At 40.9% G+C, this 14878-nt stretch overlaps 1 protein-coding gene across 4 annotated transcripts in view; it reads left to right on the top strand.

The window, feature by feature from the left end:
• mroh1 (maestro heat-like repeat family member 1) overlaps positions 1-14878 on the top strand; it is a 29046-nt gene that overhangs the window by 4928 nt on the left and 9240 nt on the right. For 3 of the 4 annotated variants that reach the window (XM_020596641.1, XM_020596643.1, XM_020596645.1), the window contains exons 8-25: positions 280-420; positions 653-745; positions 4164-4242; positions 4637-4750; positions 5001-5074; positions 5174-5296; positions 6249-6356; positions 6545-6689; positions 6871-6911; positions 7376-7517; positions 8434-8486; positions 8800-8907; positions 9297-9416; positions 9549-9671; positions 9783-9929; positions 12629-12655; positions 14035-14157; positions 14260-14339. In XM_020596641.1, coding sequence (XP_020452297.1) covers positions 280-420; positions 653-745; positions 4164-4242; positions 4637-4750; positions 5001-5074; positions 5174-5296; positions 6249-6356; positions 6545-6689; positions 6871-6911; positions 7376-7517; positions 8434-8486; positions 8800-8907; positions 9297-9416; positions 9549-9671; positions 9783-9929; positions 12629-12655; positions 14035-14157; positions 14260-14339 — 1841 coding nt within the window. The remainder of the gene's footprint in view (positions 1-279; positions 421-652; positions 746-4163; positions 4243-4636; positions 4751-5000; positions 5075-5173; positions 5297-6248; positions 6357-6544; positions 6690-6870; positions 6912-7375; positions 7518-8433; positions 8487-8799; positions 8908-9296; positions 9417-9548; positions 9672-9782; positions 9930-12628; positions 12656-14034; positions 14158-14259; positions 14340-14878) is intronic. The other variant, XM_020596644.1, reaches the window with a different exon arrangement.

Genomic DNA, 14878 nt, shown 5'->3' with positions numbered 1-14878 from the left:
GCTGCATTATACACGACATAAGACCTAATTAACAACGGTTCACTGGAATGACAGACACAACTTGGTTCAAAGGGGAGTATGCATGCACACAGAATGTCCAGACCGCACGAGGAGATAAAATTAAAAAAAAACACACACACAAACTCTGGACAACAGCAGGTAATGTTCCACTTCTTAATTTCCCATAATCTGCACAAACCTAGTTGATCTGTTATGGATTTTGTGTCACCTGATCTCTGTCATGCTCGTCACCTGGCATCCTGTCTTTGTGTATTCTAGTTGAGGCTGACGGTGGCTGAGGCAGTGGGCTCTATGTGCCACTTGATGGCCAGTGATAAACTGGAGGAGCAAATTCCCAAACTCATTCCTGCCATTGTGTCCCTTTACAAGAAAAACAGTGAGCACTACATCATTAGCAAGGTGGGTATGGACTGCAGCATCAGTGAGGTGGACTTTTATGGTTTTGAATTTGGTAATATGAATCATGTTTTAACAGCAGGCCAAGCATCATCCAGTATCAAACTGGCATCCTGGGTTTTTATAGGAACGAAATCTGTCTTTGAGCTTTGACATCATATAGTAAACTATTAAAGCTGTTCCATCTGTTGGAAGATAAACTTTTTTCTTCCCCCTTTTTGTTGCCTCCACTCAGAGTCTTTGCCAAGTACTTGATGCTTCTGTCGACATGGGCAGCAGGGTGTTGGAGACACAACTGGATAGTGTACTCTTCGTGCTACACCAACAGGTACACATTACTAAAATAAATACTGCAGCTTTAATCTTGCCTCAAATAAATCAAGTGACTGACGTATGACACAGATACTTATACAGTAAACGCATGCTTGTCTACAGCAGACTGTTACACAGCTGCAGAAACTATAAGACAATGTGCACTTTTTATGGTTAGGAAATGGGCAAGTACAGTGAGGAACAGACGTATTTGAACACCCTGTGATTTTGCAAGTTCTCCCACTTAGAAATCATAGAGGGGTCTGAAATTCACATTGTAGGTGCATTCCCACTCTGAGAGACAGAATAAAAAAAAAAATTCAGGAAATCACATTGTATGATTTTTAAAGAATTTATTTGTCTAGCACTGCTGAACATAAGTATTTGAACACCTGAGAAACAGCAAGAATTCTGGCTCTCAAAGACCTGTTACTGTGCCTTGAAAAAGTCCACCTCTACTCCACTCATTAATCTAAATTAGTAGCACCTGTCTGAGCTCTTTAAAGACACCTGTCCACCCCACAGTCAGTCAGACGCCAACTACTACCATGGGCAAGACCAAAGAGCTGTCAAAAGACACCAGAGACAAAATTGTGGACCTCCACAAGGCTATGGGGCAATTGCCAAGCAGCTTGGTGAAAACAGATCAACTGTTGGAGCAATTGTTAGAAAATGGAAGAGGCTAAAGACGACTGTCAGTCTCCCTCGGACTGGGGCGCCATGCAAGATCTCACCTCGTGGGGTATCACGGATGATGAGAAAGGTGAGGAATCAGCCCAGAACGATAGGGAGGAGCTGGTCAATGACATGAAGAGAGCTGGGACCACAGTTTCAAAGGTCACTGTCGGTAGAACACTACGCCGTCATGGTTTCAAATCATGCATTGCACGGAAGGTTCCCCTGCTCAAGTCATCACATGTCCAGGCCCGTCTGAAGTTTGCCAAAGACCATCTGGATGATCCAGAGGAGGCATGGGAGAAAGTCATGTGGTCAGATGAGATCAAAGTAGAACTTTTTGGTCTAAACTTCACTCGTCGTGTTTGGAGGAAAAAGAAGGATGAGTTGCATCCCAAGAACACCATCCCTACTGTGAAGCATTGGGGTGGTAACATCATGCTTTGGGGGTGCTTTTGTGTGAAGGGGACAGGACGTCTGCACTGTATTAAGGAGAGGATGAGTGGGGCCATTTATTGTGAGATTTTGAGCAACGACCTCCTTCCCTCAGTCAGAGCATTGAAGATGGGTCGTGGCTGGGTCTTCCAACATGACAACGACCCGAAGCACACAGCCAGGATAACCAAGGAGTGGCTCTGTAAGAAGCATATCAAGGTTCTGGAGTGGCCTAGCCAGTCTCCAGACCTCAATCCAATAGAACATCTTTGGAGGGAGCTTAAACTCCGCGTTGCTCAGCGACAGCCCCGAAACCTGACAGATCTAGAGGAGATCTGTGTGGAGGAGTGGGCCAAAATCCCTGTTGCAGTGTGTGCAAACCTGGTCAAGAACTACAGGAAACGTTTGACCTCTGTAATTGCAAACAAAGGTTTCTGTACCAAATATTAACACTGATTTTCTCAGGTGTTCAAATACTTATTTTCAGCAGTGCTAGACAAATGAATTCTTTAAAAATCATACAGATGTGATTTCCTGAATTTTTTTTTATTCTGTCTCTCAGAGTGGGAATGCACCTACAATGTGAATTTCAGACCCCTCCATGATTTCTAAGTGGGAGAACCTGCAAAATCACAGGGTGTTCAAATACTTCTGTTCCTCACTGTGTAAGGAAAACATGTCCTCAAGACTTAAAGTTCTCTGGCACGAGGATGTTTTTGATTTGAAAATCGATAGGATATTCTATTTGTTTTGTTTTCATATTGTCATGGTCTTTTGGACTAATCTGGCATCATTTGACAACAGTAGGTCAGTTATGCCCCGTACGATGTTGGAGACAAAAGGAAAAGTTTTAAAGAGGTGTACTGGATATTCTTTATGGTTTTGAAATTGTGCTCAGACTTAATAATAATATTACCAGACTAATCTCCGACTGAGGACAGGGTGAGTAGATAATGCATTTTTTTTCCTATTTGGACCTTTTAAAGTTAACGTGACCATCCGCATTTAGAAATGGTTATATTTGATGGTCCTGTCTGTCTGAAACGGGTCGCGGTATGGGCACAGCCATCATCCATGTGGCTCGAAGGCTACAACTTGCTAGGCTGTGTTTTTAATTATCTTAGACCAGTATCTTCAATTTGTTTTGCTTGTGCGTGTAACAGTAACCTACAGTAGGTATTCATTCACGTTCAGTTGTCGTCACACTATGCTCAGGGGTGGATCTAGAAAGTTTTGTTTGGGGTGGCCATGCTGGGGGCCTAGGGCACAGACTTGGAGAAGGGTGGTACAGTTAAGCAATAAATTATTAATGATCAAATTGTTAATTTTGTGTAAAACACGTGCACACACACACTTAGCTTTCTTAGCTAACTTTGGCTACACTCCTGTTTTAGCCACTTCTGGCCTGGGACATCACTGCTGCACAGTGGTTCCACCTCACTAAGGGTCAAGTAGCCTACTCCTCAACAACACAATCAGAGAAATAAATGCAAATATCATGCTGTATGCATGATATAAAATGAAACAAATTTGATCAATATCAATTATAAAGCACCGGGAATATGTTAGTTGTATTTAAGGCAATAATTTGTCATTGGTTTTCATTTCATTCATCAGTACTGAGCATCACATTTTGACTGTAGCAAGTGTGAAACCCCGCCCCTTGTGCCAACTTAACATTTCAGGCACAGAACATTTCCTTGCTTTAAGCCTTGTGTCCTTGATTGCCTAATGTTTTGGCATTTCTGAAACACACAGTTATTGTTAATTATAAAAACACTGTTGCAAATTGAGTTACCTCATTTTGGCATAAGTTGCTCTCACACCAGCTGTAATCCAGTCCTTGTGTTTCATAGAGAATAGACTCGATTGTTTGTTTTGGTCTTAAATTCACCTTATGCTACTTTCTTGTGTCAGATAACTGGCTGAGAGTTGCTGTAGTCAGATGCTTTCATAACCTTGTGACTCAGCTGACAGTTGGACTGAGGCCTTGACTGTTGCAACATTTTACCACAATGACGTAACCACTGATTTGTATTTGTGATCTGGAATGTGTTTCACTAGAATTTTACAGTGCCGGTGTTCCAGCACTTAAAGTTGTTTCCAGTTCATGCACCTCAAGTAGGTGACTGTGCTTGTACTTGGCAGTCTTAATGTGTGCCCTGGTTTTATAAAAAGAGTCTGTGTAATAAACCGCTCTCTTGAACACCACTTTTACTATTATTTTGTTCATTATTATTCTGGCATATAATGATGTTCGAGGGTGCACAAACTGACACAACTGTAACACAGAACAGTGTAAGATTTCCCTTGTTTCCCCCCAGGTGTCCGCTCCTGTCGATTACAACAACCCTCCTACAGTCAAGAACCACAATGAGGTTCTGCGCTGCTTCAGTTTGCTAGGTACTAAAGCTCTTCACTGGGTGCTTGTGTTTATGAGTGTATCTGCATGGTATTTATTGAATGTAGTTGCCACTACATTAAGTTGTGCAGATTTTTAAGATTGTCATGTAAAGTCTGTGGTGACAAAGTTAAGTTAATGGTAACATCCGACAGCATTAGGCCTGTCTGTTTTAGTTCTATGGAGTCACAAGAGCCATAATGAGATTCATCCACTTAGCATGCCAGACTTGGTGTCCTCCACAAGATAATCTTGTTAAGTGTCACAATCTTCTCTCCCACTCTCTCTGGATGGGCTTGTGTTTCCAGTGTTGTCCTTAATTTTTGTGTTTTCGTGAACATCTCTATATTTCACATTTTAATTTCCTCAGTTATCCTGTCACTTTTTTTCCTCTAGCAAAGTCATTCCCAGACCGGCTGGTTATATTCGTTCTTCAGAAGTTGGAGAATAGTAATGAGCGGAGCAGGATGGGCTGCCTGGCTGTCCTCCGCCACCTCATCAACTCCGCCAGTGAGGAACAAGCAGAGACATACACTCCCCAGTTCAACTTATCTCTTCACACTCCACACACATCAGTCATTAGAAAAGTTAAAAATAAGATGTTCAGTGTGCCCTGAATTAGATCATTGTATTAACTGTGAGCACAGTTGCGTGGTCTACATAATCCTCCTCTGGTTAACTGTCTTTTGTTATCTAGTTATTAAAGTGTTCGTGTGTGTGTGTGTGTGTGTGTGTGTGTGTGTGTGTGTGTGTGTTGCAGCGTCGACAATGGAGGGTAAGAAGCTGCTGATTCTGGCCAGTATTAGACAACCAATGGCTGACCACAGCAATAAGGTAAGATGCACGCAGACACACACAGTATGTGACTCAAATAGGTTCCATGATGTGACATAATTACAGCCTACACTGTGTCTGACCCTGTCTGTTACCCAGGTGAAGAAGTGCGTGGTCCAGGTTATCAGTGCAATGGCTCATCACGGCTACCTGGAGTTAGAGGGAGGGGAGTTATTGGTTCGATTCATAGTTCAACACTGTGCCTTACCCGACACATATCAGGTAACTGGGTACATTTCTTAGCTGTTTTGTTAAGTTAGGAAGTTTATATGTGTGGAAATTGTCAAACATTTCATCAGTTTCTGTATATTCTCATATACACTGAACAAAATTATAAATGCAACACTTTTGTGTTTGCCCCCATTTTTCATGAGCTGAACTCAAAGATCTGCGACTTGTTCTATGTACACAAAAGGCCTATTTCTCTCAAATATTGTTGACAAATCTGTCTAAATCTGTGTTAGTGAGCACTTCTCCTTTGCCAAGATAATCCATCCACCTCACAGGTGTGGCATCCTGACCACCACTGTTGGACAGCTTGCTGATGTATGTATAGTCTCCGCCTGTCGAGACATCTGTTTGATCTGCTGATACAGTTTCATATTTTTGAAGCTTGAGCTTTATAACGAAGTACTTGGGGTTAAATGATTGTCAGTTGAACAGCGCTTGCTGTCCATCGGGTGTGTGAGAAAGATTAATACGTTCTGAAACTTAATGTATTTTGTCATGTGCAGGTGCTATGGCCCAAAGTGTTGCGTTTATAATTTTGTTCAGTGTAGTTGGTTTTCGTGATTATATGTATTACAGGTTGCAGAGGGAGGTAATGGGATGAGCAAAAGTGATTTCTTTTTTTTTTTCATCTCATGCTTAAACAAAGCCATTAAAATGACAAAAGGAAAACAAATGTGCAAGATCAAATGTACAGATCAACTTAAATACTTAATCAGCTCATAGGTTCAGTCAGTGTAACAACTGATGTGGTGCACAGGTGTTGCATACCTGCACAAGCCAAAGCCTTTTATAACTCCCTAGATTAAAGAAATTGCACACAGAGATTTTAAATGCTTTTTGTTCAAATGTTAAACATTCAAAATCCAACATTCTGAATTGCAGATTGGCTGCTAAAGAAAGTGAATATGCATTTCAATCGGTGTATGTGCCCGTGTGTCTCCAGCCAGACCAAAAAGCCACTGATCCAGAGGAGGTGACTAATGAGTCACTAAGAGCAATGTGTGACAACACCCTTCATCTCCTGACCACCACTGTTGGACAGCTTGCTGATGTATGTATAGTCTCCGCCTGTCGAGACATCTGTTTGATCTGCTGATACAGTTTCATATTTTTGAAGCTTGAGCTTTATAACGAAGTACTTGGGGTTAAATGATTGTCAGTTGAACAGCGCTTGCTGTCCATCGGGTGTGTGAGAAAGATTAATACGTTCTGAAACTTAATGTATTTTGTCATGTGCAGGTGCTATGGCCCAAGCTGCTGTACTATCTGACTCCTTCACAGTACAACAATGCAACCACTCCTCTGTGTAAGAGTCTGATAGTGCTGGGCAACAAGAAGAAAACCAACCAGGAGCCCAGTTTCAACATAGACTTTACAGAGGAAGGTAGGAGGAACATTAACCGAGCAGGTGCTATATGGACGTTATCTGTTGATGTGTCCACACCAGTCATGAATAGGTGTAAATTATAAAAAGAAAAAAAAGCAAATGAATTATTGCACACTGAAAATTAGTCTGTTCTGTATCAACAGTTTCAAGCTAAATATGCTTCTCCTTTCTCCTCCAGTTAATCTGCCGTCTCCTCAAACTCTAACAATCAGACTGCTGGTAAGTACAGCCACATGTGTACTGTAATACCCTGCGGTAGTGTGTTGTACTTTTACACACACAGGCCAGTGTGTTTAAATTGTTGGCTAAAGTACACCTACTTTGTCCCTAGTATTTAGACTAAAGGCTCACTAATCATTCAGTCCGGTCAGATACTGGAACGACACACTGTCATTGTAATTAATCCACTGACACTCCTGGATTGATCTAATTACTAATCAGTGATGATTATTAGTTGTCAAGTCTTACTTTGTTTGATATTCCTGATACAATCTGCTAATTGGTTGTGAGGCTTTGAGAGTTTGCTAATCTTTATCATGTTACTCAGGTGTACTGCTGTTTTGCTAAAATTATTGTTGTAAATAAATAAAATGTGCCATCTTTAAGTTGAGATATTTTCTCTATCATTTATAACGTGAATGAATTAAATGTCTGTCTGTTTGGTCTGTGTCGACGTGTCCCAGGTGAATGCTGCATTCCCGTTCAGTAGCAGAGGTCATGGAGCTCCATCCCTCTCTCTCCTTCAGATTCTCAGTGTAAACATTCACCCCAAGACAGAGGCTCTCTGGGAGAAAGAGATTCCTCCTCTGCTATCTAAACTGGAGGGTATGGAGATATTCTGTCACTGCAGTGATACTTCACTTCTCTCGCTAATTGAGAACCTGGCTTTTCTGTACTGATATTATACTGACTGGACTTCATTTACAACATTTGGGGATTTGTAAGGCCCATAGGGGATATTTAGTAAATCTGTCACAAATTACCGTCAGCACTGCGGTTTTTCAGTTTAGACGCATATTTACCAATGATGTAAACGGGTACACCTGCAATACATGGCCGCTTATATGGACTCGGTGCTTGTATTGAGCACGTGGGGGCCGAGAGATTAAGAGAAAGGAGGAGATATTGTAAATTTACAGCGACTGAACATTAATATGTTTGAAAACTAGTAAACATATTCCAGAATGGCAGTCACCTAGTCTCCTGCCAGTCAAATCATCTTTTATTTTGTTGAGTAATTGAAGCAGTGTCCGACCTGAAAGCCTGTAAAAGTCGCTCACATTATCCTCTGTTGAGCGATACGATTTACAAACAAGGTGTCCCTCCTCAAACGTATTTTTAACTCTGAAAAGATCTTGGATGATTAACAGGTGCCATACTGACAACAGGGCAGAAAATTTCACACATGCTTTCTCCTGACAGTAAATTTCAGCCGCAGTTCCCTCTGTTGCTGCAGTGGCAAATCAGACACTGAGAGTATGTGTATGAATTTCTATTCTCTCCTCTCTGATTTTTGTGTCTCTGAACGGGAATGCCTTAAAATACATATTGCATGAGACCAAACGTGCAGAATCCTGCAATGCCGCTTTTCTTCTGTTTCTCTGGCACTAAACTCCTTGGTAAATATGAAAACACACAGTTTTGCTGTTTAGTGCCAAAAAATGAGCTACAAAGCCTTAGTAAATACCCCTAGTAGAGTAATCCAACAGCGTGTTGTTGTTATTGTTGTTGTTGTTTCCAGAGTCAACAGCAGAGAGCCTGGATAAGAAGCACTGGGAAGGAAAGCTGTTGAAGGTGGGTTTTCTATACTTGAGTAATACCCCATTCACATTTCATCTATGTCTTGCGTGTGAATAAAGCCAAAATATGGAGGTAATGGATACAGATGAATTTACCTTTTCCCCCAAATACATCTTAATAATTCCCATTTATTTTGCATTGATCCCATAATCAGTGGCAGTAGACTGAATGATGCTCATCAATTGTTAGGGAGGTTTAATCTATTAGAGAGGCCTCTTTTTTCATACAGAGGGATTATATCTGCTTTGATTTTGAAATCTGACTTGATTCAGTTAAAAGCCATTCTAAATGTGATAAATGTCTCCAGCTCTTGTCTAAAACCCTGACTACTATTGATGATGACAAATGGGTGTGTCAGTTGGCAGCTGAGGCAACAAGATATCTCTCCACATATAACAACGCCCTAGAGGAAAAAGTAAGTGCTTCCACCAGCTTTATTTCACCCACACATCAAGATCAGCTTATTGCAAACTGTTGCTTTGATATAACTGTCAACGTTTGTCCAGTGACATTAAATCAGTTTATTTATTGCTTTGAGTTGCTAACCTCAAGTGTAAACCTTGAACACTGTTACATACAGTTAGTGTTCTTCATAAAAAGGATATATTTATAGTACAGGTTCTATGTCTGCTAACGTGAAAGTCATTTCATGACCCCCAAATATGCTTTTCCAACCCAATGAGTGGTCCCAGTCTGAGAGCTGACAAACACTGACTGGGAACACAGATAGGGAAATAGTACTGTACAGTAAAGTAACACAAACAGTGTATGATAATATAATTTTCATTTTTTTCCCCTCTCTAGAGTTTTCTGTATCAGTGTATAGGAGTGACTCTTCAACAGTGTTTCAATAATGAGATGGTTAAAAAACAACTGCAGGAAGTCCTCCTCACTGCACGACACAGTGACGCTGTCGAAAGAGAGGTACTGTCTGTCTGAAACCTGAGGTGTTCTGTCATGGTTTCTTTGGTGATGAGGTTTATGGGGGGAAAAAAGTTTTCATACCTGGGCAAGTTTATTGTCTAACTTTTGGTTTCTCTTATCTGTATCTGTCAGGGAGTTGCAATGGGCGTCGGCCTGTGTGCCAACAGCCACTTGGAGGGAACTCTAGCCAAACTACATGAGTTTGGAAAATCAGATGCCTTCAAGAAGTCACCAAGCATCTTCAACCTCCTGAAAGTACAAAGAACTAACGATTACAAACACCTACTAGAGGCTTTGTCTGGCTATTCATGTGACAGTAGCTCTGTTTTAAACTGTGTCTCTCTCTCCTTTGCTTTCTTTCCTCAGGATCGTAATGAGGTTGAGGTAGAGAAGGTCAAAAGCACATTGATCCTGTGCTATGGTCACGTGGCTCTGAACGCACCTCCAGAAAAGATACTGAACCGCATTGATCAAGACATCCTGTGCTGCATCAGTAAACACTTCAATACTAAGGTAATGTACAACCCCAAATCAGAAAAAGTTGGGACATATGTAAAATCAAGATTAAACTGAAAATAGTGATTTGTAAATCATCTATGTCCTGTTTTACACCGAAGACAATACAGCAGCACATTATTTGATGTGATACCTCATCAGGTTTATTCTTTGTGCAAAATAAACACTCACTTCAATTCTGATGCCTGCAGCACATTCCATACAAAGTTGGCACCGTTGCAGTTCAGAGCTTGCGGTGAGGTAAAACAATGAAATGATGATTCCATTTGAAACAGGTGTTGCAGCATCAAAATTGAAGTGAGTGTTTATTTTGCACAAAGAATAAACCTGATGAGGTATCACATCAAATAATGTGCTGCTGTATTGTCTTCGGTGTAAAACAGGACATAGATGATTTACAAATCACTATTTTCAGTTTAATCTTGATTTTACATATGTCCCAACTTTTTCTGATTTGGCATTGTAAATTTTGAGGGAACATGGCAGGGTTAACATAGGAGACTGTGTTGTTGTAGAGTGGTGTTTAGAGTTTGTACATAATAACAAGGGTTGTAGTATCTAGTTTAGACCATAGAACATCATAATGACAGTCACACACTGCTCTGTCCTTGAAGTGATCAGACGATCCACGAAGCACAAGCTGGCACACTGTTAAGGTCTTTTGGTGCATTTTAGCTGATCAAGCTCAGATCTGATTTCATGTGCAGTGAGCAAGCAAGTCATGTCCAAATTATGATTTTTATAAATGTGGTGTTTAACATTGATGATTTAAAATCTGTTTAAGTATAAAGAACAGGGCTACCTGTAATGGAAAGTGAATGCCAGTGCAAATATGTTTACGGTGTAGAATTAAAGTGCTGACACAGCTCATATAAAGCATCCATTAAGCATCAGAATCAGCTTTATTGGCCAGGTGTGTCCTCATGCAAGGGGCAAGTAAACAGTAAACCAGCATAAGGCTGTGTAATATAACAAAATAAGCAGTATTAACAAGCAACAAACATGCAGAATAAGCAGTAAAACAATGCAGACAAAGTAATGTTCATTGTTAAATGGGATAAGTACAAGGTATATTTACAGGTATTGCACTGAGGGTTAAGTCATTAACAGTCATACTGTCGTGGGTCAAGTGTTCAAGTGTTCATCAAGGTGACAGCCTCGGGGAAGAAACTTCCTGAAATCCACTGTCATCTCCACTGTTTTGAGCGTGTTCAGCTCCAGGTTTTTGCGGCTACACCACAGGACCAGTTGCTCGACCCCCCGTCTGTAGGCTGACTTGTCATCGTCTTGGATGAGTCCAATGGCCATTGTATCATCAGCTAACATTAGGAGCTTGACAGAGGGGTCCTTCGAGATGCAGTCATTGGTGTAGAGTGAAAACAGCAGAGGGGAGAGCACAAATCCCTGGGGGGCACCTGTGCTTATTGTCCGGGTGCTGGATGTGGGTTTCCCCAGCCTCACCTGCTGCTTCCTGTCTGTCAGAAAGCATGTAATCCACTGATAGGTGGGGGCCGGCAACGGGTGAGCTGGGTTAGTTTGGAGTGGAGGATGTCCGGGATGATGATGTTGAATGCTGAGCTGAAGTCCACAAAGAGGGCCCATGCGTACGTCCCTGGTATGATATGCTACAGATGGACACTAATAGAGCAGGAATCATATTTTTAAATATGGTACCTACAGATTCTTGGAATGAAGTGATGACACATTGTTTCAGTCACAACATGCCTGTTATTGAGTCAGCAACATACACTGCAACACAGTGTTTGACAGCCAGTTGTGGTTGACCATGCAAATATCTGCAGATTACAGGGGTGCGGTGAGAACCCTAAAATCTCCTGTTTCAGAAGAGCTAGAACAAACTTTATAGTGACCAGGAGGGGGAGTGAAAGTTTCATTTATTGACAGCAAATATGCTGGAGTGCACAGTTTTTGGATATAAAGTGGACCCTGGAGCTTTTCCCACTATTTACTAACTATTTAACTAGTGCATACAGGACATACCATTGTTTATGTATGGCTCCCTGGTAAGCAACCTGACTGAGTCCCAATAGTTAGCCTGCTGCTAATAACCCAAGTCTCCTTGGTCTCTGTTACTAGATTACATTTTGGATCAACTCAGAAAAATAAAGACATGCTGACATCTTGTCAAACTCTCACAGCCTGTACTGTAAATACACTTACACATTTTGCTTAGACCTGTTTTATACAGTTAATGCTATGTAACAGCGTAAACCCAACGTGGCTATGGTCACCACCAGTTACAAGCTGACAACTAATGTTACACAAAAACAAAACGAGAACCAGCCATACTTTCTCAGTAGTCAGTTTTAGTGAACAACTAACTCAGATCAGAGTCTGGGTCTGAATGAGGCTCAGTACAGCTGAATCTCTTCAATATTCTCTTCTGCCATTGTATCCTGATGCACTTCACCGGTCTATCAGGTGAAGCAGCAGCCAGTGTGCAGTACCTCGACTCATTAGGACAACACGGTGAAGGGCAAAAGCCAGACATGTTTTCAGCCCCTTGTCTTGGGTTGGTTGAACTGTTTTGTGGAAAAACTTTGTTAGGTTTCATATTTTTCAAGCAGAGTATTTCTATGGTAATGAAAATGTCTCTGGAGGGGGTCTTTTAAACTTGCAGGTAACCGCACTGTTTGTATGTGAGCTCATGACTTTTTCACCTCTATTTCATACAGGTTCTGGGGATAAAAGTAGAGACAAAGGTATCGTCACTGGAATATCAGGGATGCATTTCTCTGTCTTTTATCCTTGCCAGTTAACGTTTCCTATTTCCTCCCTTTCATCTTCCTCTCCTTTCTTGCTCTTTGAAATGTTCCTTCTGTTCATGTGGTGATCATGTCACTAAAAGCTTGATACAACAAAGCAGCTTAACTTAAAGCTTTCCCTTTACTGTATCTCAATTATATATTTTATCATTAAAATTAATTATTGTAGTGGAGGAACCCTTTGAATTTAAAATGCAGTTAGAGGACTGTATGTTACTTTTCGAACATGTACTGTTATTACCAAGTAAACCAGCTCAAGTTGTATTTAATGTTTCTCTACATTAAGTTATATTGTAGCTTTAAGAACAAAACCAAGAACTACAAATCTTGCAAGATGACTAATTGCTGCAGTACAGTTTGTTGAAATGTAGTTTTAAGTGATATGCCACCATATATTTTGAGTATCAGTCGTTGCATGTAGGACTAAAAAGTTTAAATGCTTGTAATTCCCATACTGATGGAAACTATGACCAGCTTGAATTGAGTCTTTTACAGTGGATTCCAGTCATGACCAATTTTATGCACTGAAAAATCACTCCGTCAAGCTACAGTAGAAACCTTGACTGTTACCTGGCTGATAGAGTGAATGTTTGGTACTCTGGGCTACAGTTTATCACTTTAAATGCAGTGTTCAAAACACTGTCTAGCAAACATGTCATTGGTTTTAAATAAGTGGCCAGTAATATAAAACCAGTAATATGATTACTGTGCTGTGAGTATTGAAAGGCCTCGTTGTTTTACGTTAACATCTACTCAACCCAAACATTTACAACTAGATTTCTCGAGCTCCCAGTGATCTACACTCTCTTGCTTCTGCTTTTCTTCTTTGATTGCTTAATTGTGGATTGTTCTTTAATCTCTCAGCGATGACTCACCCTCAGTGTAAAAGGGTTTTTGGAAGTTTTTGCTGAATCTTAACAGCTCCTCATGTGTCCAGGCCTCGGGCTCCTCTGTCAGTACTTGTGCCAGAGCCTGCAGATGCTTTGGTGTTGAACTGATCTCCTCTCATTTTTGTCTAATTTACTACCTTTCTCCATCCGTCGACATGGAGGATCCATCTGCAATTTCACTTTGATTGATTTAATCAATAGCTGTTCACAGAGTTGTGTCTGCTAACCGAGGCTTCAGTGCACCTGTTTGCATTCCTGATACTATCCTGGAAAATGCTGTCATCTAATCCTCTTCAGCTTTCATTTCCTCTTGACCTAAATCTTTTTAATCTGTATATGTCTGTATATGCCGTTGCCTGTTTTGTATGTCTATTGTCTTTATGTATTTTGTCCACCTGCATTTGTGTTTGTGTTGCCCTAATCCAGGACCTGACTATGAAACTGAGTTTGATCCAAAGTGTTGGCCTCATAGCCAAAGCCATCAGCAAGTGTGTGAAGAATCGAGCCTACACCTTCTCTCGCAAACTAGAGCTTATGACTGTTATTCTGGTCAGTATGGAGACTGGTTAATGGTCAACTTTCAGTCATTTCAGAGCAATTTACAGAGGTGTATGTGTGACAGCAATTATTTTCTGATCTCTCTGGCTACAGGATTTTATCAAGGCAGAGCCAGCAGATTCATTGAAAACTCCAGTACGCCATCTTGTGATGACCACCTGTGCCAACCTAATGTATCCTTCATTTCAATAAGATGACTGGACTCTTCAGTGTAATAGCACAGATGTGATTTTCAGAGTTGTCCCTGATTAATATAAGGCATGTAAAAGAAGAGATGCTCACAATCTGGCACTCCCAATAAATCCAGAGGACCGTACGGTGCTCTTGAAGATGAGCCATAACAAAAGTAAAAAAGTTCTTCAGGCGCTCTGAGATGGAGTAGGTTTAAAAGCCTTTATTTAATCAGGCATCTCAGTAAAAAACATCGACCGGTTTCGACCTCGCCAGGTCTTCATCATGGCGGAAAGATTGTTTGCACCTTGTACTTTTTATAGATGTTACCCTGCAAGTAGTAAAAGTACAGACACTACAGAATAAACCGCACATTCATTGATATCAATATCACACAGAATTCAAATTCCATCAAAATAATATAACCCCCTTGGTGAGCACAGTGTAAGATTGTTATGAAAAGGTACACGGCAGAACACAAACATATGGCATCCCTGAAATTGCTTTCAGTTGAAAGCAATCACTTGTTTTACGACAGTCA

Source organism: Monopterus albus, unplaced genomic scaffold, assembly GCF_001952655.1.
Source record: "Monopterus albus unplaced genomic scaffold, M_albus_1.0 scaffold31.1, whole genome shotgun sequence".
Taxonomy (NCBI): domain Eukaryota; kingdom Metazoa; phylum Chordata; class Actinopteri; order Synbranchiformes; family Synbranchidae; genus Monopterus; species Monopterus albus.
Note: the sequence above shows the minus strand (reverse complement) of the source record. Positions and strands in the feature narration are given on the sequence as shown.